General features: G+C 35.3%; 1 protein-coding gene across 3 annotated transcripts in view; it reads left to right on the top strand.

Annotated features, from left to right (window-relative positions):
- CFAP61 (cilia and flagella associated protein 61) overlaps nt 1–24,739 on the top strand; it is a 351,604-nt gene that overhangs the window by 187,167 nt on the left and 139,698 nt on the right. For 2 of the 3 annotated variants that reach the window (XM_074209348.1, XM_074209347.1), the window contains exon 19: nt 24,416–24,514. The exons of the other annotated variant lie outside the window; for it this stretch is intronic. In XM_074209348.1, coding sequence (XP_074065449.1) covers nt 24,416–24,514 — 99 coding nt within the window. The remainder of the gene's footprint in view (nt 1–24,415; nt 24,515–24,739) is intronic. 3 annotated transcript variants of the gene reach the window in all.

Genomic DNA, 24,739 nt, shown 5'->3' with positions numbered 1-24,739 from the left:
ATCACCTGATATGAATAAATTTTTTATTCAGGTTCAAATGTAGACTCTTAAAAGTGTGATTTAACCCTTTTTGCTGTCTAGATGTAAAGAAATAGAATTCTATAAAGTCATGTGTCAGTATCACAGTCTTTAAATATTAGCTCTGGGTATAAACAAATAGATTCGGGTATTAGTCTTATCCTCAGATGAAATTTCAGATAGACGTCAAATAAAAACACGTTTGCTGTAGCAAAAATTTTGTGTGCCAAAACTAGCAATTTAGCTTTGAGTTAGACCATCACAGCAATGTTAGGATTGTGCATATTAAACTAAAAGAGTAATCATTAAACTATTCAAATTTACCAACTATTGTTTATAACCCCTAGATATGGTTTTGTTTGGCCTATGCAGGCCCTTTTCAAAAAAAAATAACCACTAACATAAGAACAACAAAAAATATCATTTTTTCAATCAGAAGAAATTCCTTTACAATAAATTTAATTCAATCCTAGTTCAGTTCAATAATCATTAAGTACTTTCTATGTGCTAGGTTCAAGTCTATGCTTACTCCTGGGGACATAAAGGTAAAATACAGCATTAGACAAAAATGAAACAAAATAAAAAAGCCCTAAATCCATATAATATGTACACAAAAAATGCATAAACATACGCTTATCCTCTACTGATAATCCATTGTTGCCATGGAGGTGACCCCACTGTCTGCTTTTAAAGAGACCTTAGATAATGAGAGAGCATGTCTAGGTTCCTACATTCTGTAGAACTTCAAAAGATCTTTGATGTTCATATGCCATACCCTACTCCAGAACACAACTCCTCCATACTTTGATAGACAGTCACTCATGAGTTTGTTTCTATGGACAACCTAACATTCTTGTAATGAATGACCTTTCCAAAATTTGATTGGAACTCAGATAACAGACACAATATTTGACTTTTTTCTGTTTTTCTAGAAGTTTCCAATGCCAGAGGTGGGGTCACCTCTATGGCAACAATGGATTATCAACACATGTTTGTGCATGTTTTTTGTGTAAATATTATATGGATTTAGGGCTTTTTTGTTTTGTTTTTGTTTTATTTTTGTCTAGGACTATGGCTTCATTAGTCCAGGGAATTTGTGACAGGAAACTCTCTCTACCAATGCAGATCAGCAAATGTTCTTCAGCTTACAATCTGAGAATTGAGAAGCTAATTTATTTACCATGGGTCACAGAATCAGTATGTTTTAAAAAGTTATTATATATTTTTGACATTCACTTTAAAAAATGTTGAGTTCCAAATTTTCTCCTTTTTTGCCCCTGGTCCATTCACTGGTAAGGAAAGCAATATAATATCAATTATACATGTGAAATCATGCAAAACATTTTCATATTAGCCATTTTGCAAAGAAAAAAGCAAGATAGATTAAGAAAGTGAAAAAAATTAGACTTCAGTCTGCTCTCAGAATTCATTAGTTCTTCCCTTCTGGAGATAGCATTTTTCATCATGAACCTTTTGGAAGTGCTGCAGATCATTATCTTGATCAGGATGGGTAAGTCTTTATCATTGATCATTGTTACAATATTGCTATTACCATATACAATGTTATCCTGGTTATGCTCACTATACTTTGCGTCAGTTCATATAAAAATCACGTTTTTTTTTCTGAAACCATCCTATTCGTCATTTATTGGAGCACAATAGCACTCTTCCACAATCATATTAAACAAACCTCACAGTGTCTCAAGTTATATATTGAAAAATAGTGGCTGATCTGCATCAGTAGAGAAAGTTTCCTTACTAGAAGTTTTCTGTGCTAATAAAATCATATATCACCAATTAATGGGCATACTCTCAACTTCAATTCTTTGCCACCTCAAGTATATTTCAAAGGTAGGATTTGAATGTATGTCTTCCTAACTCTGAGGCCTACTCTATTCACTAAACCATGCTGCCACCACAGATGCAAACCTAATCTCTGCATTATTTAGAACTCAACAGGATAGAATTCAGACTGAAAAGGATGTGGGGGATCAAAGGAGATGCTTACAGGAATTGTGGAACAAATGTACAAAAGTTGACCACAGAGAGGAGAACAATGAAAGGTTCATGCTGTCCACAAATCTAGGTGGGGGACAGCAAAGGTTTCCACAAGTAAGGGAAGATTGTCTCAAAGATGGATATGTCTGAGATTTTTTACAAAGACTGTAGCTCCATAGCACATGGCTCTAAGATACAGATAATCCTTCCTTTCTTCTTATATACTCCCTTTTCTTCTCTTTTAGTTTTTCTGTGACTGAAGCCCCTGAGATGTTAGAAACAAAATGGAAAGTATACTGGAGTAAAAGCTAGGAGATTTGCACCATTGGTTCATTGAGCTTTGTGAATTGGAAGGGAAGTTACATAACTTCCCTAAACCTCACTGAGACTCATTAAATGAAGGAACTAGAAAAAATTCTTTTCAACTCTTATTTTTCTGTGATTCTTATGATTTCTAACATGAGAATAATTTATATGAGGTATATATATTACACATCTATATGTATATATATATATACATACATATACACAGACAGCAATCATATTATAGATTTAACATCAGTCTTTTGAGTTTTCTTTTTTTAGTATTAGTATCATAAAACTTAAGACCTAGAAGAGACCAGTGCTAATGATTAGAGTGAGGCAGCTAGGTATCAAATGGATAGGTTTTAGGAGTCAAAAAGACCTGAGTCCAAATCCTGTTTTAATATTTTACTGGGTGGTTGTATAATCCTGGTTATGTCAATGATGATGTTGATGTTTGTTCTTCATTCTCAAAGAAAATCATGACATCATGGAGGTGATGCCATGACAAGCACATGAATTGGATTTGAGTGAGGGGGGCTGTGGTAAGTCACCAGCTTCACTTTTTTTTTTTTTTCTGGAGCCATCTGGAGCCAGTGGCCAGATATAGATCAGAACAACTGAAGATGGCCCTGGATGCGAGGCAATCAGGATTAAGAGACTTGCCCAAGGTCTCAAAGCTAATAGGGCCAAGTGCCAATCTGGGGTTAGAGTAGAACTCCCATCCTCTTGACTCCAAGACCAGTGCTCTATCTCAATGCCCCCAGTTAAGTCATCTAACTGCTTTCTGCCTTAGTTTCCTCAATTGTAAAATGGGGATAGTAATAGTACCTTATTTTATAAAGTTATTGTGAGGATCAAATGAGACAGTATTTGCAAACCGTAAAAGCTCTATATACATATTAACTATTATTATTGTTGTTGTTATTATTATGCCCATACTTCTAATTTTACAGATGAAATTTGGGTTAATTAGAAAAACAACTTCTATTGCAAGCTTTGACACTCAGAAAGTGCTTTGGAGTAGAATAGAAAAAAAATTCAAAATCCTTCTGATCCATCTTCAGGATGGTTTTCTAGATTTAGTTTGATTAAGATGTTTTTCAAGGAGAAAAGTTGATGGAATTCATTGATTGAGTGATTTGTAGTCAGTGTAGTTTGTAGAATCTGGAGACTGGACATAAATAGTAGTTTGTTATATAACTAATATTACTTGTAAATATGTATGTGATATAGAACACTGCATAAAAGCTAGATTCATAGGCTGGATATGTTAACAGGGATGAGAAGCTAGGTAACACAATGGATAGAACACTAGGTCTGGAGTCAAATCTGATCTCATACACTTAGTAGCTTTGTGACCTTGGGCAAGTCACTTAACCCCATTTGTCTCAGTTTCCTCATCTATAAAATGAAATGGCAAACCACTCTAGTATCTTTGCCAAGAAAACCCCAAATAAGTCATGAAGAGTCAGAACAAAAAACAGCTGAACAATAATGTTAGCAGGTAAATGATATATATGTGTATATACATACATGTGTAAATATACATTTACTATACTATATTTGTTCTACTTTAAGTTTTATTGATATTTTCTGTTTTTATATTGTATAAAAGGGAATAAAAAAGGTTAGTAGACACATTAACTCTAATCTAACCACATAGACAGCATTCCACACTCATGTTCCCCCATCTTGTTCATGAAAGAATTACAGGCATAGGAAATATCTAGTGCAAAGCTGTAGAGCTGAGAAATGGAGTAGACCAGAGGAGGGAGGTAAAATCCTAGTGTTATAATTTTCTTTTATTAGCGATCTTGAACAAACTTTGATATAGTTGCCAGTAGTTTGGACTTCCTTTAAGAATATTTGTTCATATGCTTTGATTGTTTCTCTTGAGTAGTCTGAAATATCTGTTGTTTGTCCTTCTTTCCCAAAGAAGACCCTGACATCAGGGAGGTAATGCCAAAGCATGCACATGAATTGGATTTGAGTAGGAGCTGCTATGCTAAATTACCAGCCTCACTTTTTCCTCTGGAACCATCTGGGTTCAGTGGCCAGATATGAATCAGGATGACTAGAAAAGTCCCTGGATGTGAGGCAATCAGTTTTTAGTTTGTTTGTTTTTTTCCAAGGCAAATGGGGTTAAGTGGCTTGCCCAAGGCCACACAGCTAGGTAATTATTAAGTGTCTGAGACCGAATTTGAACACAGGTACTCCAGACTCCAGGGCTGGTGCTTTATCCACTGCGCCACCTAGCTGCCCCCAAGGCAATCAGGATTAAGTGACTTGCCCAAGGTCACACAGCTAGTGTCTTTGTTATCTTGAACTCAGGTCCTCCTAATTCCAGAACTGGTACTTTATCCACTGCACCACTCTTTCCCCCATTTCCATTCTTTCTTCTCTCTCATAGGTTCTATCACTTTTCCACCAAACAATCTCTGCTCTCTTCTTCTGCTTTATCCACTTACCTTTTCTTTTCCTTCTTCTGCCATTTTTCCTTTCCATCATCCATCGCATCTATCATCTACCTCTCTCCTTGATTATCTGGCTTCTCTTAGTGATACCTTTGTTTCTTTCTGCAAAAGAACATTGGTTTTCCTAAGAGCTTTTTTATTTTATTTTATATCATTTAGCATTGAACAAAATTTCCCAAACTGAGACCAGATTGGTTATTTGGCATTATGCAATTGAACAACAACAAATTAAACTTATCTCAGTCTCACTATCTAATCACTGTACTGGTTCCTGTAGGTTGGAGATAGAAAAGTATATAATATATTTTAAAATACCTGCAATCATGTTATAACCCATATTTCATTATAGCAACAAAATATTACTCCTTTTTGTAGGCCATCAGGATTAAATAATTTGCCCAGGGTTACACAGCTAGTACATGTCTGAAACTGGATTTGAATTCAAGTCATCCTGATTCCAATGCCGTTGTTCTAATTTCTCTACCACTTAGCTTCCCCCAATTATTACATTCTTAAAAGAAATATAACTACAAATACTTCCTTTTCTTCAAATTTCCAGTGTTTTGAATTTTGCCCAAGGAATAACTAATAGGTCAGTTACTTAGTTCTTCCCCTCCATTTTATAAACAAGGGAACTGAATCACCAAGGTGGAATGATTTTCCCAAGGTCATAACTAGTTAGTAGCAGAATTAGGAAAGGATCTGGGTCTCTGGATCCTAAGCTCCATCTTCTTTTCCATTAAACTCAATCATGAAGTCATCTAAGACTACTCAAAAAATAGATTTTAACCAACTGCTTTCTAAATATGCATTTTCCTGGCCAAGAATCACACTGCATCTGTATGCTATAGTCAATGTGATTTCAGTTTTACTTTAATCATTCTATTAATGAGCATTTATTTATGCACTTAGTATATGCCAGATAGTGTTCTAAACATTGGTAATAAAATGTTGTTTAAAATAAATGTATACTTATAACCTACTTTTCTTCTTGTGGTATCAAAGAGCTACCAGAGAAAAATTTAAATTTTGGAACAAACTTTGGTTGATAAAAATCCCCTAATCAGGGAGATCTTTGAGTGCATTTTAGTTTAATCTAGTCATGATTTTCTGCCATTCTTACACAGGTTATATGCACTAAAATAAATTTATTTAATCAATTTGCAGGCCTCTAATCCTTAAAAAGAGGAAACAGTTTTTGCCTCATTATTTTTCCTACTTAATTATTTTAAATTAAGCAATCACCATGGTAACCCACAACAGGTTTTGTGTTACCTGCATCAAGATCTTTTGAACTAAATTTCAGAAATAATTTGAGTTTGTACGAGAGACTTAAGAATCATATTTATCATCGACATTGAAAGACTAATGAGAATTAAGTCTATTTGTATGAAAGATTTAGAAAACGGCTTCTTTGTGCTATTGTACTATTCTTTTAAAATGCAGACCTAGAGTTGTAGTTCCTAGAAAATCCATTTGAGGCAGAGTGCACCAATTATTTTTCCAGGAAATCTCATGACTCTTAGAGTGAGATAGCATAACAGACTCAATCATTCACCTAAGATTGCACACTATTTTTGACTCCATTACATAGAATTTAAAATGCATTTAATTTTATTTTAAAGACCAAGATGGTCTCAAGAGATTCCTTTCTTCTCTCTCTCTCTTTTTTTTATATACTAACTTCTTCCCCAAAATGTGCTTTGGTGAGAGCATGTTTATTTTTTAACATTAGCCCTTTGGAAGCAATGCTACCAACTTTATTGTGTATATAACATGATGCCAGACTCGTCATTCATTTGTTTTGGCTGTGTCCAATTCTTCATAGCACCATTTGGGGTTTTCTTGGCAAAGATACTACAGTGGTTTGCAATTTCCTTCTTCAATTCATTTTACAGATAGTGAAATTGAAGCAAAGAAGATTAAGTGACTTGCTTAGGATCACAAAACTAGTTAGTGACTTGAGGTCAGATTTAAACTCAGGAAGATGAGTCTTCCTGACTTATGGCCTGGCACTCTATCCACTGTGCCACCCAGCTGATTTATGGTTCTGTGCATACGGTAATAATAAAGTTGATAAATGTTTGACTTATTGATAGTTGAAGGAAATGATTTCAATAAGGAGAATTTTGAATATGATCAGAATCGGAATTAGCACTACACTGGTAGCAGGGTGAAGGGGGCCTTACACAAAACCAGAGTTTCAGAGAGGCAAGAGAACTAAGGGGTTCTTAGAAAAAATTAAGTGATTCATCAAGGTCATGCAGGTAATATCAGAGTAGGGCTGCTCCTCCCACTGCACTGTGTGACCTTGGGCAAGCCATTTAACCCCGATTGCCTCTCATCCATGGCCATCTCTTGTCATCATGATTCATATCTGATCCTGGACCTAGATGGCTCTGGAGAAGAAAGTGAGTCTGGTCAGTTAGAACAGCACCCCTCACTCAAATGCAATCCACATGTATATCATGGCATCACCTCCCTGATGTCATGATCTTCCTTGAGAATGAAGGACAAACATCATCATAGTGTTTAGGTGGCTACTTATTCCACTTTTAGTGTCTTTTGAATACTTTATACTTAAATCAGTTCAGTAATGGAGTGCCTGAACATGGGCTCATCTGAGGGATTGCTCAATCTAACTTCTCACCCCACGACAAGACAGGTTCTAGATACCTGATATAATCTCAACTCTTAAGGACCCTCTTGCATTCTAAGACTTGAAGAAACAACTCCATTCAGGTAGACTGAGAACCAGAGGGTTGGAGATGGAGACTCTGAAGTCAGAATCAAGTTTCTGAATTGAGGGGAAACTTGATGGGTGAGGAGGAGGCGTCAGCAGCCTCCCACTACTGTCAGTTCCCAGGGATACTTCTCAGGACAAGCTTGTTCTCTAGTCATACCTTTTCTTTTCTTCTAAGGGCTCTAGGGATTAGTTGGCCTGCTTCCCTTTCCACTGCCAACACCTGTTGCTTTCAAATAGGGTTTATCTCTCCTTAATTTTGATAATTTCTTTTCTATTCACCTTCTGTCTCCCAACCAACACATAGACCTTTGGCAATTTTCTAAGAATTTCTACTGCTAACAATCATGGGAAATATACAGGGGGATCAAAAGGTTTCATACTATTTCATTCTCCAATCCCCTCCCTACCCCCATCCCCACCTGCCTTTTCTATTTATGTTGTAGGAGAAATTGCATATAAGAGTTAATGGGGATATACAAACAAAATTTAATTCTACTGAATTTTGGAGGAAAAGCAGAATCAACCAGACTTGGGCATTTCTTCACAAAACATGGGTTAGATTACTGGGGTAAAAAACATAGTGAGAGTCAGGGTGGTGAGGAGGAGTGAGGTGATGAAGACCCCCAAGGCTTCTGAATCTGGGGACTGGAGAATGGGAGAGGGAGGGAGGTGCAGGGGAGGACCGGCCTCTGGGGTTTGAGGGAACTGAGAAGGGGAGGAGAATCCAGAGCAGCAGCAGTGAGATTTTTAAAAGAGAGAGAAGGGGAGTTCCTGTGGCCACCAGGCCATCTGGCTGAGACAGCTGTTCGAGGGTGGCTGTTAATATGTAAGGAGTATATGTAAATTGAAGACTGCCTTGCTCAAATTGCTCAATACTTACAGCAAGAATAGCATCTCCTAAAATTGTCATACTAGAAGCACCAGTACTATATAGGAAGTGGGATGTTGTCAATTGAGTCCCAACTTGTAACAGTGGATGAAGAAGTGATTTCCCCCCCTTAGGGATAATTTATGAAATTTAGGGACCTTTTCTGGGAATCTAGGGACATTATTTCCTCAAGCATAGATTTTCTAGACAGTATTACATTTTCCCTATAACTGCTTTATCCCAAGCAATAAATAGAATTCATTGAATATTTGAAACCCTTTACTTTAAAAATCATTTGCTGCACCTCAGTTAATGAAGAACTGGCCCCAAAAGAGACATACTTTATTAAATTATGGGCTTTTAATAAATGTTTCTTGATAATAGTAATAATGATGAGCTTAGTTTATAATTTTCCATTTTAAATTCATTGGATAAAAAGCTAGCAAGGGTAGCAGAATTACCATAAGATGCAAAGAAATTTCTCCAGAGTTTTTTCTTGCCTTTGGATTCTGTTGTATTAATAGTTTTAGCATGCAAATACTAAATTATCTCAGATTGTGGAGAAAAAACTCAATCCATTATTTTGAAATCCTCCGTCATTCATTTTCTAATGTAAGGAATCACTTCAAAAGCCTGAAAGGCAGGCATAAAAGTGTCATAGAAATAATAATAAAAGTCTTGAATTCAGTTCTCATGGTTCTTTTCTTTTTTGTGATGAGTTAGATATATGCATTTTCTCATAAAAGCACTGATGAGGTATTTAAAATACTTAAGCATCACCTTCAATTTTTATCTGAATTAGACCAAGATTTTTTTTGTTTTATTTTCTCAGACTGTCTTACCAAAGAGTTAAGTTCCTAATTTTCTGACTACAGACCCAGTCCCCTTTGTTGAGTTTATTAAGGTAACCAAGAATAACTTGGAAATAGTAGGGTATTTTTTTTAAAAGCACTATTGTGGCAGAATGACTATAACTCCTGTTATCAGGCAGCACAGTATTACACAATACCCCGCACATCTGTCCCGTTTGGCAATAGCTAGCTTAGTGCTTGTGGCTTAATTAGGCTTTTTATCTTTACATTTGTCTGAGAACATCTGAAACCTTCCCTGTTGCCTGTCACTAATTAGTTGACTAATTAAATAGTTAGTGCTTACTTGCTGATCACAGAGCTAACATGGAATGAATGGTTTCACGGTCTTCATTGTTTTATACTATCTGTCTTTGCCATATGAATTGATATATTGGGACACCATAGACTGCTTTTTTTTCATACCAGGACAAATTCAAAATAATGTTGTGGCCTGCCATGTGTTCAGCATCAGCAGGTCTGCATCATTCAGACATGGTTTCTCTTTCATCATCCCTCATGAACCAATGTCAAGTTGTGGCAGAGATGAATAGGATGGGTCATTTCATGCTTTGTTGTTGAGCAATGTCACAGTGGCACTGTCAGAGACTGATACTGATACAGTGATAAGAAGAACCTAAGGGAAAGTTTAGGGTCAAGATCACTCTTTCTAGCAATTACTTGACATTCTACTATCAGAAAATTATAACCCAGAGTTCTCTTAAATGTATGCTAATTAGTTATGCTTTTAACTGCAGTTTCTCTTTATAAAATAAGAGCATCTCCATTAACTATTTATTTGCTCATGCAATTTCTTTTATAATTTTTTTTGTTTTTTACAAGGCAGTAGGGTTAAGTGACTCACCCAAGGTCACACAGATAGTTAATTATTAAGTGTCTGATACTACATTTGAACTCAGGTCCTCCTGACTTCTAGGCCAGTGTTCTATCCATTGCATCACTTAGCTGCCTCACTCATACAATTTACTAAAAAATGATAATAGGTGATCTATTTATCTATTTATTTAATCTTTCTGTCTACATAATGAACCTTCCATACATCATCAGATTTTGAACTTCGAAACAACTCTGTGGGTGAAGCACTAACAGGTATAATGATCCTCTTTATACAAATTAGAAAATTGGAGTTTAGAGAGATTCATTTACTTATTCAGGGATGTTATTCTTAAGTTGTTTCAGTCTGTGTCTGGCTCTTCATGATCACATTTGGGGCTTTTTTGAAAATGATACTAGAGTGATTTGCCATGTTCTTCTCCAGATTTTTACAGATGAGGAAACTGAGGCAAGCAAGATTGGGACTTACCCAGGGCCAAACAGCTAATAAATGTCTGACTGAGGTTGGATTTGAATGAATGATTCTAAGACCAGTCCTCTGTGTACCGTACCACCTATCTGCCCTTCTTACTCAGAGTTACATAGTTTAAAAAATCAAACAATCAGCAAACTTTTATCATGCATCTACTTTGGGCTTGATGCTTTATTAGGCACTAAGTACACAAATACTAAATTGAAACTGTTCCTTTCCTTACTACAATTTATTGAAACAATATATACATATAAATATATACAAAATAAATATATGATAGGGCAAGGACATTAGTAACTGGGACATAGAAAAGGTGCTGCCTGAAGTAAATATTGAAGCAAATGAAGGATTCTAAGAGGAAGAGAGAGGCAGAAATATGGAACAGCCAGAACAAAGATAGAGATGAGAAATGGAGTACTCTGAAAAGAGAGTAAGAAATACAGATTGCCTGAATTATAGAGTATGTAGGTACATACATAATAAGGCTAGAAAGATTAGATTGAGATCAGGTTTGTGAAGACTGGTAGGTATCAAATAAAGGAGTTAGCATTTATTCCTAAAGAATTGAATAGAATAGACATCTGACCAGGCCTGTGCTAAAGGAAAATTATTAGAGAATAGGTTGGAGTAGGGCAATACTTGAATCTAGGAGATGAATTAGGATACTGTGGCAAAACGAAATATGGGCCTGAACTGGAGAGGTGATTCTGTTGGTTAAGAAAAGACAAGCATGAGATACTGATAGCTAGAAACCACAAGTTTGGGCAGCTCATTGAATATATGGACTGAGTGAGAGTAAAGGATTAAGGCTAACACCAAGATTATGAATTTAGGTGACTGGAAGAATGGTGGCATTCTCAACAGTAATAGGGAAATATGGAAGAAAGATGAATTTTTTGGTAAATGAATTTTGTTTTGAACATGTGCAGTTTTATAGGGTTATAGGGTCACCAATTCACAATGTCCAATAGGCAGTTCTTCATGGAAGACTGGAGCTCTTGAGAGAGAATAGGGTTAAATACAAATAGATTTGGTAGTCAACTAGGTAAAGATAATTTAATCCATAGGAGATAATGAGGTTACCAAGTGAGAGAGAAGTGACCCAGGACAGTGTTCTGGGATATACTTATGGTTCAGGGGAAGGATATGGATGAGGATCTAACAAAGAGAACTGAAAACGAATGATCACAGAGGGGAAAAGAACACTACCAAGAGAGAATAGTGTCATGAAAATCCCAAGAGGAGAGAGTTTCCAGGAGCAGAGGGCAATAGTGTCAGGTGCTGTGGAGAGGTCAAGATGGATGAGGAAGTAACAAAGGCAGAATGTGTCCAATCTATCAACATGGATCAGAGGAGTTTGGGACTTAGATCTTAATGACTCTCATCCAAACTTCTGTTTAATATACCACACTGCCTCTCTCAATGCATAGTAGAAACTCAAAGGAAGAAATGGGGTTTTTAGCACCGACCCTGGAGTCAGGAGTACTAGGGTTCAAATCCGGACTCAGACACTTAATAATTACCTAGCTTGTGGCCTTAGGCAAGCCACTTAACCCTGTTTGCCTTACAAAAACCTTAAAAAAAAAGAAATGGGTTTTTTTGGTAAGAAAAAAAGACAACTCAATTTTAGAGATGAGTTTAAGGTAACAACAAAGCATAATTAAAATGGGATTCATCTGTTCATTCAAATGACTTATTGTCTAGTGCGAACAATGCCATAGGAATGTAGAATGCCATAGGAAAAAATGAAATGTAAGACATGCTCCTTGTCCTCAAGAAATTTATAAACAGCAGAGGTGATACAGACAAGAAATGTGAGATTGAAAACCAAACAAGCAATTATAGAGGGAGATACAGAGTTCTGAACAATCATTGTGAAAACTGAATCCACAGTTCACACATATTAAGTAAATAAAACCTTAATGCTTACAAATCTTTTTCTTTACAACAATTTTAAGGTATACAGTGTAAGCAAATATTTTCCTTATTTTCCATGTAAGAAAACTGAGACATAAGAGGTTAAGTCACTTGGCTCACAGTCACCCAATTAGTAAGTGTAAGTGATTATTCTAAGACCAAGACTTTTTCCACTAATAATATGGTATTATGTTGCTATAAGATAATCTCTTCAATAGTAGTAGAAGTGTAGGATAGCCATCAGTGGAGAGGATCTCTAAAAGTGAAAAGTATAATTGTGACACTATGCCAGGAGAATAAATATAGTGAGTAAAACAAACTCTGACTTCCAGATTTACCTTAAATCTCCTTTGTATCTCCTTCTCTTTGTATCTTTTCATCAAAACAATTAATACAAAAGTTAGGTATTGCCAAAGGTAACATGTCAACAGAATTATTTGTATGGTACACAGTACCACATTTCTAGCTGACTTCTGAATGTCAGACCCAAAGTAAGATCATGTTCCTGACGAAACCTGTTCCTCTTCTAACTTTTCCATTTCTGGTGATTATATCACTGTCCTCTGACTCACACTTTTGCTTCTTTTTGCTATTACTCCTTGTCCCCCCAACCACTTCCATTAACTTGTCAAGTCCTATGGAATCTACCTCATTAATATCTCTACCTATCATCTGCTTCCACATTCCACTTATATTGCTACCAATCAGTTTAGCACCTTAATGACTCTTGTCTGAACTACTGCTATGATTGACTAACTGGTTTCTCTCTTCTTCAGTCCATCCTCCACTTAGGTGCTGCACAGGTTGAACAACCTTGCTACTTTCTTATTTGTACTTCCTATTGCATTTGATTTTATGTGTATGTTTATATTTCAACAGATAGTTGTAGAAGGAAACCATTGTGGTTATAGGAGGAGGAAAAAAAAGGGCAGAACAAAGTTGCATATGACCAGGGGTCCAGTTTGGCTGGAATGTAAAGTGTATTAAGGAGAATTATGTGAAATGAGGATGTATATATATGCACATACACGTGTGTATATATGAATATGTGCACACATGTGTTTATGTTATAACATTTATAAACTGGATACATATAAATCTGGAAATCATCCATGTAAAGATAATTAAGCTTACATATAAAATTATGCATTACATATGTATAAATATGTATGTCTAATCTATACACACACATATATATATATGATAGAATGCACACATGTAAATCATAGGCAATAGGAAATAATACAAGCAAGAATGTTACATGGTTAGCCAAACCCGTAACTCAGCACCTAAGAGGGGGATGAACTAGAGAGGGGAGAAATCAGTTAGACCATTATAGGAGAAGCTTAGAGTCATTACAGGCCTAAAATAAAACAGTGGCAACATATCAGAGGAAGGAGGAAACAGATGATAGGCAGGGATATTGCTAAGGTAGCTTCTATAGGACTTAAAATGTTACTGGAAGTGGGAGGGGGTGGAACAGTGTGTGTGTGTGTATATATACCAGTGTAGATATATACTTATGTGCACACAAATAGGTGTATGTATTCATCCACACAAGGCTCCTTAGCCTGATTTTTTAAAAAATGTTTTTCGTAGTCTAATTCCAATCTACCCTTCTATCTCCTTTTCCCATCATTCTCCTTAATACAATTTACATTCCAATCAATCTGGACTATATGCTATATGCCAATTTCATTCTCCCTCTTTTTACCTCCTTAATATTTGTGTAGATTATTCCCCCTGACCATGGTGGTTACTGTCTACAACTATCTGTTGAAGCACTTTTCTTCTTTCAAGGCTCACCTGTTGCCAGATTCTGATCCTCCCCAGCTGAAAGTAATCACTTCCTCCTCAAATTTTCTTCTAAGACTTGGAATTTTTCCTTTGTTATGATAGTATCATACCTCCAATAATATATACTTAAATGATTCAGATACACACACACACACACACACACACACACACACACACACACACACACAGAATAGTCTTTAGTGCCTTTGCTCATATTGTTCCCCAATCCAAATATCTTCTCCCTTCCCAACCTGCATGAATCTTTGCCTGCTCCTTTGATCAGCTGAAAGTTATATTTTCTTCCTTGGACTTGACATAGCACTTTTATTTGTACCTTTTGTGCTTATAGTACCCAATTTTGTATTATAACTCCTTTTATCTCCTTTGCTAAATTGCTAGCTCCTTGAGGACAGAGAACATTTCTTACTTATTCTTGTATTTCTCCCGGAACCTAGCATAGTGTTCTGTATATAGATAGGGGTTTAATCAGTGTTGAGCTGAATATATCACTGTAGTAATAATCCTATACCCATACTACTTACAGGCCATAATTAGACCTTCATATGGAAAACATCTGAAAATACTTCATCTCTATAAATTATTTCACCATTACATAACCTGACATAGAAAGAAATTTGAAGATGATATGAAGAAACACAAATATTTTTTTAGTTTTTTTTGCAAGGCAAACGGGGTTAAGTGGCTTGCCCAAGGCCACATGGCTAGGTAATTATTAATTGTCTGAGACCGGATTTGAACCCAAGTACTCCTGACTCCAGGGCCAGTGCTTTATCCACTATGCCACCTAGCCGCCCAAGAAACACAAATATTTATGTACATGTTTGTTTTTTTTTAAATGGACTCATGAATTCAGTGATTCAGTGAAGAATGACCCTATCCATTCTTTCTACCTGGGCACCTGTTCCAGAGAGTTCACTGGAGAACTGAGAGGTTAAATGAGCTGTGCAAGATGTCATTTAGCCAGTGTGAATCTGCATATCTTCTTGACTATCATCTGCTTCCACCTTCCACTTATATTACTAGAGACCAGCTTTCTTTCTACTGTACTTAGTATGATTTATGCCTTACTGTGTTACACAAACTACTAAAATTTTCCCTCATTTCCTTATTCAAAAGAAATTATTTCTCTGAACCCCCAAGTAACTAAAATTTATTTATTTTTCTAAAAACTGGCTCACCCTGTCTCACCCAGACTGGAAATACAATGGGCCCCATTCCACTACACATTGGCCCAGGAGCTTATCTCCCCCCCCCCATAATATTTTATTTTCCCCAATTATATATAAAATCAATTTTTAACATTTCATTGTTTTTTAAGTTCCAAATTCTATCCCTCCCTCCCTGAGAGGATAAGGAATCTGATATAGATTATATATGTATCATCATGTAAAACATTTCCATATTAGTGATGTTGTGCAAGAAGATTCAAAATCAAAAAAAGAAAGAAAGATATGAAGGAAAGAAGGAGAAAAGGTAGGGAAGGGAAGCAGGGAAGAAAAAAAGAAAGGAGAAAGAAAGAAAGAAAAAGAAAGAAAGAAAGAAAGAAAGAAAGAAAGAAAGAAAGAAAGAAAGAAAGAAAGAAAGAAAGAAAGAGAAAAAAGAGGAATATTTGCTTCAGTCTATTAAGACATCACTTCTTTCTCTAGAGGTGGATAGCATTTTTCATCATAAGTCCTTTAGGATTGTCTTGAATCATTGCATTGCTGAGAACAGAACAACTAAGTTATTCCCAGTTCCTCACTGTACAATATTATAGTTTCTGTGTATATTGTTTTCCTGGTTCTACTCATTTTGCATCAGTTAATGTAAATCTTTCCAGGTTTTTCTCAAATCATTCTGTCATTTCTTAAAGTACAATAATATTACATTAAAATCATATACTACAACTTGTTCACTGATTGCCCAATAAATGGGCATTCCCTCAATTTCCAATTTGTAACCAACACAAAAAGAGCTGCTATAAATATTTTTTTACAGATAGGTTTTTTTTTCCTCCCCACCCTCCCTTTTTGGGATATAGGACAAGTAGTTGTAGTACTGTATCAAAGGGTATGCACAGTTTTATAGCCCTTTGAGCACAGTTCCAAATTGGTCTCCCGTTCACAACTCCACCCACAATACATTAGTGTCCCAGTTTTCCTACAAGCCCTCAAACATTTATCATTTTCCTCTTTTTTGACCCTTTAGCCAGTCTGATAGGTATGAGGTGGTATTATCTCAGAGTTATTTTAATTTGCCTTTCTCTACTCAATAGACAGAGGAACTTTTCAATCTGAAGCATTTCACACCTACCCTTCCTTAAGTAACCTACTGACCCTTTACATCTAAGAATTCACTATAGTGATACCAGACAATGTGAATACCTCTTCAACTTAGCTCACTGTGGCTCAGAATTCCTGAGTTTAAGTGATCCCCTAGCTTCAACCTCTCCCTGGTAGCTACATTACTACATTATAGGCATATCTGTATGTGTGTGTGTGTGTGTGTGTGTGTGTGTGTGTGTGTGTGTGTGTGTGTATATATATACCACTACACTTTGCTCTAAAGTCTTTTAACAATGCTTATAAATTAGAATCATAGATTCAGATTTGAAAGGCATATAGGAAATCACATTGTCTAAATCTTTCATTGTTCACACAAAAAAACTTAGGTTTAGAAAGGTTGATTGATTCTAATATCATATCAGGGATATAAGGCACATAACTCAAATAATTGCAGGTCAGATTTTTTTAGCCTGCATCCTCTAATTCTAAGTTCAGTGCTTTTTTCTGTTTTGAATTATAGTTATTTGTGTATTTATCTTAGACCCCCTTTGAGACTGGGTGCTCCTTGAACTCTTGAGAAGACTTTTCAGAAGATGATGTCTTCTTTATCATCCCTTCCACCTAGGTTCAACACAGATACTCAATAATGATTTCTTGAACAAAAATGTTTTGCTGAATTCCAAATAACTTTCTGTTTTGTTAGCATTCTCAGACATTCTCAATATTCCTATATTCCATAAATCATGTTCTCTTCTTTTTGAGTTACTTTTTGAAATATGAGCATTTGTACATTTGCTTGTTGTCTCAGGGAGGGAAAGAGAAAATTTGGGACTCAATTTTATAAAAATAATGTATGTTTAAAATTGTCTTTACATTTAATTTGAAAAATACTATTAAAAATAAATATATATGTGTTAAAAATTAAATTACAGAATAAAGTACCTTCTATTTTCTAAAACCTGTCCTATGATCTTTATTATCAAAAAAACAGAGAAATAAAATAGACTAATTAGATATCAAAATTCTTTGTACCTTTTAATTACTGACTGGTTGACCTATTGGCTGAATAGGAATGGGAAGACAGAAATGTAAATGAATCTTTCTTACCTCATGAGATCTAGTATTTCCCTTTAAGGGGGCTATAAGTTCTCATCCTGCTTTGTGAGCAAGATGGGATCTCAAGGGTGACTGGACTTAACCCCTTATTTAACAGATAAGGAAACTGAGACTGAGAGAAGCTATATAGAAGCTATAGAAACCCATAGTAAATTAGTGCCAGATATAGTGCCCAGGTCTATAATCTCCTAGTGAAGGATTCTTTTCACTATGATACAGAATCATAGAACTTTAGAGCTGTAACTGACCTCAGAGGTAATCTTGTCTACATTATATCTGAGCAGAAACTCCTATAATAGTACCCCTGACAAGTGGTCATCTAGTATTTATGAAGATGTTAGTGAGAGCTAAGAACCATTATTCATAGAGGGTACTATTCTGAGTTCAGGCCATGATTGAGCAGGTTATCTAAGGATGGGGCTTTAGGAGCCAGAAAAATCATGGCCAACAATTTTTCAGGGTTCTTTGATATACATATATTAGTAAATTCTGGAGCCATCTAGTTTGAGCTAAGTAGATTTCTTTCTAGTCTCTGTAGCCTCATGTGATCTTTCCAAATTTATCTTACTCTTTCCTTGTGAATAAATATATTTAAAAAGTCCTTCACACATGAGTGGAAAATATAAAGAAAAAGAGATAGACATTAGAGGTTCTAATGGAGGCAACAGAAGGAGAGAGATGACAGGTAATTAGAATCTTACTGGGCAGCTCTCTGATCTCAGAGAGTCTACTTAGATTAGTAATCAAATGGACAGTTACCTCTCAGGACCTTTAGCCAAGACTTTCAAATCACCAGGTCATCAGATCTTAGAAGCACCATGCAAGTCAAGCTGTAGTTATTAAAATTATTATGTATGACTAATATGGAAATGTTTCATATGATTGTATATTTATGACCTATAGTAGATTACTTGCTGTCATAAGGAGGAGGAAGAGAAACAGGCAAGGTTGAAAAATGTGGAACTCAAAATCTTACAGAAAATGAATGTTGAAATCTATCTTTACATATAATTGGAAAAAATAAATAATTCAATAGGGCACTTTTTTCAAAAAGCTTATAACTGTGCTAGTTATTAGAGATAAAAAGACAAAACTGAAATATATTTCCCTTGAGGAGCTTACATTTAATGAGAGAAAACAACACTTATACACATAAGGAAATACACAATAATTCCAAAGATGGGAGGGCACAAAAGGGGGTGGAGGGCGGGAGAGTACTAACAACTAGGGTAATAAGAGAAAGCCTCTGGTAGGAAACAGCACCTGACAGAAGCCTTGAAGGAAGCCAGGAGTTCCAAGAGGTAGAGGTGAAGTGGAAAAATATTCCGGTCGTGAAAGACAGAGAAGGTAGCAAAAAGTAAAAGAAACAATCTACTTAGTGGCTTTTTGAAAAACAAGTTGAAGAGGGTCAGTGGCAAAAACATATTAAAAAAACCACTTGGTGATCAAAATCTAAGAATATAGATAAAGTGTATCAAGATAATTCAATTCACCAAACAACTGTCAAATAAAATGTGCCATACACATGAAAGGGAGGAGGGAGGGGCATAAAGAAATTTATTTTCCATAAGAAAAAATTACTTTTACTATATTTATTTCTCATTTTCTTATTTTCCATTTCTCTGGTTTTATCTTGACACTAGCTAGCTCAGGGATTCTTAGCCTTTTTTCATTTCATCAAACCCTTTAGAAATTTGGTGAATTTTTTTGTTCCCTCTCAGAATGTTTTTAAATGTATAAACTAAAATACATAGGATTACAAAGGAAAGATAACATTATTGAAATAATAATGTTGTCAAAGTATTTTTAAAATTAGTTCACAAATCCCAGATTGAGAATCTAGCTTTTATAACTTTGAAACTGAGAATTTTTGTAACAATTAAAGTAACATTGAAATCCTTTCTGCTAAACTAAACATCCAAATGAGTTACAAATTTTTGAGACTAAAAGTACTTTATAGAAAAATACAGAGCCAACACTTATATCATCAAGCAAACATTCTTGCCCATTAAAAGAAACGTTTGCTTATTTGGTGTATTCTTCAGGTATAAGTAAATTGAATGGAAACATTTGGATCCACGTGAGACAATTCTTTCTCTCCATACTTTCTTAAATGTGTATTTGATTAGCTATGTGTTCAGAAAGGTTTAATGAAAGTAGTTAATTGAATCATTTGCTCCAGTAGCTTTTGCTATGCCAAAGTGGGAAAAAATCAGCAAAATCTAATGAAGGATGAGCTGGCAAGTTTACAAATGGCCATGGCCCAGAAGCAAAAATAACATTAGAAGTTTTATGTTTCTTTTATGATGTTCCCAATAAATTGGCAATATGACCCCCTTTATTTAAAGGATACGGCTGTTTAGACCTAATTTTGTTGCTGTCCTCCAGAATCATGGAATGAAACGCAATACCTTTTACTTATTTCCCTAGATACTCTAATCCCTCCCTGCTTTACAAGTATCTTTGAGCTGTTCTTCCCTTTGTATCCACAGCAACATGAAATCCCCACTGGAATTATTTGCTGCTAAAATGCAGGTGCACTTGTTTAATGTTTCATTGGCTTGAGCTCTTAACTTGAATGCTTTTTTCCCCCTTACACAAAATGGTGACCTGTGGTTTCAAAGCATATGCTTCAATGTGATGTTAGGTGTTGTTTACATACATTAAAACTGAAGCCATTCAATCTAACAGTGTTGCTTTCCAGTGGTTTTGCTATTCTTCATAGTTAAAAACCTGCATTTTGGAGTGGCAGAAGCCAAAACCTAGGTTTATTTGAAAGGTGGATCTACTGTTTAATACTAATTGGTGCTTAAATTAAGGTTTAAAAAATTAAAAGTTTTCACCTTCAATATCCTTTAGTCAGACAAATGTTGATAGAATAATTTTCCATTTTGAATTTCAGAACCAAATGTACACTTACTTATAAACCTGCATTCTCATGATAATTTATATTTGTTAATATGAAAAATCAAGTATTTGGATATTCCAAAATAAGAAAAGTACAAAAGATTTTCTTAAGTATAGAAATTACTTCTCCAACCCAGTCAAAAAACAAGATTAAGTTAAATAGAATGAAGACATTAGACTCTTTCCATTATATTTGATTGATACATAAAATTATTTAAATATTTCAATGAATGGGTTTCTATTATGTGGTAAGAATCAGGAATAATCAGAATATAATGTTTTGGAAAGATAAAAATAAAGATGACCTCCAGCAAACTGCGGGGTCCCTGCCCTTCCTTTGGTGAACTCATGAAAGACATGGAAAAGAGTAACCTAGGAAGATGAATATTTCCATAAATATGGTTTGCAATCTACATCATTGGATGGAAGGCCCATTTTGTGAATTACATTTCTATTTGAATATTTTGATATATCTGTGATTATATAAATATGAAATACTATTAAATTGGAGAGTGATAGATTTAGAACTTATATATGCCTCAGAAGTCATTAGTCCAACCTTCTTTCCCTCAGGTAGTGAGGACTGTAACATGCATTCCTTCTTATCCTGTCTCTTTTAGCCTTAATTCCCTCCCTTAATTCTTCCATAAAACTTCTATGTAACCATAGAGTTGAAAGAGCTCTAGAGTTGAAAGAGACCCCCAAAGCCATCTAGTTCCTTCATAGATCAGGAAAAAGGCTCACGGGGTTAAGTAACTCATCTAACACCATAGAGGAAGTGTTGAATCTTTTTTTTTCCTTTCTGGTCAGCCATCCGATGCCAGACAGACAACTCAAACAACTTTGAGTTGATGATGCAGTGCAGCCTATTCATACCACAGGTAACTGTGAGCTTACTGCTTTGAAACCTGTGATATTCCAAGCCATAGACAGTTTTCCCCTCAAAGAATATTGCAGTTAAAAGATCAAAGGTCTGATGCTACTAAAAGTACTGGGCAATTTTCCAAAGGCAATCCAACTTACTCTCCTTACCTATTCAATTCTGGGTCCAGAATATTGTTCAAGTTCGATGTCAGTCGAAATTACTAATTCATTTGGATTCTTCATTTAACCATATATCACAGACTGAGTAATATATATTCTTCAAGCAATATAAAAATGATAGTAAAAATGTTACAATATTGCATGCCAAACCAGAGAGAAGGCTACATAAAATAAACTGTTATGTTTTAGTACTATCAAGATATTGGAAACAATGTTGACAATGGAGGATTTGGCAGAGGATAGGATAATATAGGTAGTCAAGCCAAAACTTTTAGGTTATATTTTGTGGGGAGGAGACTGAATTATGTAATTCAATTCTCATAATGATAAGATATGTTAGATCTTTTATTGACTTAATCTTAATTAATATGATCAGAGATTTGGAGCTGGAAAGGACCTTAAAGACCATCTAGGCTAACTCCTTCATTTTACAGATGAAAATATTGAGGTCCAATTAGGATGACTTGTCCAAGGTCACTCAACCAGTAAATGGCAGAAGGATTTGAATCCAAATACTCTAACTGAAGAACCTCTCTTTGTAACCATTAATAACTCACAGCTGTTAACCTACAAAAGATAACCCAGAATTTGTGTTAAAATAGTCCTAGGTCATCAATGGAGGGGAATGAAATATGTTAAGACAGGGTTTGCAAATATAGAGAAGGTTTGGAGAATAGGCAGTGTCAAAGTGTGGGGGATGTGAGGGAGAGAGGGGTGGTGAGCTTGCAGGATCTGGCAGGAATATGTTGTTCAGAGTTTCAAATTTCATATGGGTCTTTTATTAACACCTGTAACTGCTTATCTTCACCACGTATAATATTTGGCACAAAGTTGGGAAGCTCCAGTTAGAAATCTCAGATGAGATTCTGTCATTATAAGAGGAAGAAGGAATTCTACCATTTCCCTTTTAGGTTAAAGCACAATCCTAGAAAAGCTGAGCCCTCAAATACCCAACTATTATACTAAGAAAAAATTTTAATTGCCTTTTTTTGTCCCAAAAGGAGAATGTTTAAGTACACAATGTCTTGGCAGTTATAGGTATTTTTTCCTCTCTCAATGGATCATATTTTCATAGATTTTGCACTGGAAGAGTTTTTAAGAAGTTATGAAGTCCATCTGTATTTTACAGATGATAAAGTGAAGCCCAGAAAGTATAGGTTACTTAAATAGCCTCTGACTTGATCTAACTTAAGATTTTACAAAGTCCTAACAACTCATGCTTAATATTCTTTTTTTTTTTTTTTTGGCAAGGCAATGGGGTGAGGTGACTTGCCCAGAGACACACAGCTAGGTAATTATTATTAAGTGTCTAGGTCACATTTGGACTCAGGACCTTCTGACTCCAAGGCTGGTGCACTATCCACTGTGACACCTAGCTGCCCCTCATGATTAATATTCTAATGGAGTATTCTGTTTCTGCCAAAGAAACTTCATAGTGCTGTTGAGGGTCTGCTTTGGCTCATTCTTCACAAATGAATCTGAGCAAGCACTGAAGCTAAGACCACAGGACTATTTTCTTCTTGCCTGGCTGCTTACCTGCCTTTATTATGTATATGTGGTTAACAACAAACTTTAGTAAATGTTCCATTAAGCCCCCTCATATGGGATGTATTTCAAATGTCCATATCCAGTGTCAATACTCATTCTCCCTGTATGGATATCAGTCGTCTCCATGCCATGGTAGAGGATTTAACAAGTATCTAGTCAACAAAATTCTTCTGATGAGATATGTGGGATAATAGAATGATTCATCTTGGAGCCATAGGGACCTGTCTTCAGATTCCAACTCTGCTAATGACTACCAATGATTGGCAAATCATTCAACCTCTCCAAGCCTCAATGTCCAGAAGATTGAATTAGATGAACTTCTTTCATCTCAGAGCTTGAGAACATTCAAAGTGGTCAACTACCATAACCCAGGAACCTCCCTCCCCCATTCCACAATGAGGCATCAGTTAAGACCTTTAGGGAAGAATAAATTAATGGAAAGTATGCTTTTGACAGATGATTGTTTTCTGTTTTTTAATCTGTTCATCAGAGGGAATGCACAGAACCTCAATTAGGTAATACTTTATGAGTGTCATTTTACTTCATGCAAATCCCTCAAAATAACAAAATTGCATTTCTCTTAAGAAAATTATAAAATTCAAAATTTTGCTATGATGCAAGTTTTTCAAATTCCCCAAATTGCATGAATTTTATTGTTTTTGAAAAGAAAACAAAAAAATAGGTGTTAACTTTTTCCTTAAGTAGCAACTAAGGAAATATTGCAGTTTTATAATTCACCAATAAACAGCTTGAAGTGACTTCTTTATATGGAGGGGGGGATAGCTCATGCTTGCCTTCTCAGGGAGAGGGAAGGAAGAGAAGAGAGGGAGAGAATTTGGAACTTAAAATTTTTAAATGAATGTTAAAAATACTTGATTACAAGAATTGAGAAAAACTGTTAAAGAAAGAAAAAAGCTATCTTTGAAAATATATATCGTAGGGGGCGGCTAGGTGGCACAGTGGATAAAGCACTGACCTTGGAGTCAGGAGTACCTGGGTTCAAATCCAGTCTCAGACACTTAATAGTGACCTAGCTGTGTGGCCTTGGGCAAGCCACTTAACCCTGTTTGCCTTGCAAAAAAAAAAAAACAATCTAAAAATGAAAATATATATCCTAAAATATTTTCCTTAGTCAAAATAAACATTATTTTAAAATATCAAATTAAATCTTAATAAACTTATAGTGAATTATATTTCATATCTTTTTCTTCCTTAGCCCACACCTGAAATTTAATAACCTTACCCTGATTTCCATACATGGACTTCCAGGAAGAAATCTTTTGCACACTGGACAGAGGAAATTTTTAGCAAGCGAGTATGAATTCTATTTTGTTACTTCATTCTGAAACTGGTATATTGAAATGCATGTGAATTTATATTTAACCTAAATGGAAAAGTATAGATAATAATAAACTCACAATTTAAATTAAGATTTATAAGATACTTTTTCTGGGAGATTATTATCCTTATTTTGAGATAGGGAAACTGAGTTCTAAAAAGTTGCATAATTTGCCTCTGCTTAAACATCTTATCATTGTTT

The sequence above is a fragment of the Macrotis lagotis genome, chromosome 1 (genome assembly GCF_037893015.1).
Source record: "Macrotis lagotis isolate mMagLag1 chromosome 1, bilby.v1.9.chrom.fasta, whole genome shotgun sequence".
Lineage (NCBI taxonomy): Eukaryota > Metazoa > Chordata > Mammalia > Peramelemorphia > Peramelidae > Macrotis > Macrotis lagotis.
This window is presented reverse-complemented; position numbering and strand designations above follow the sequence as displayed.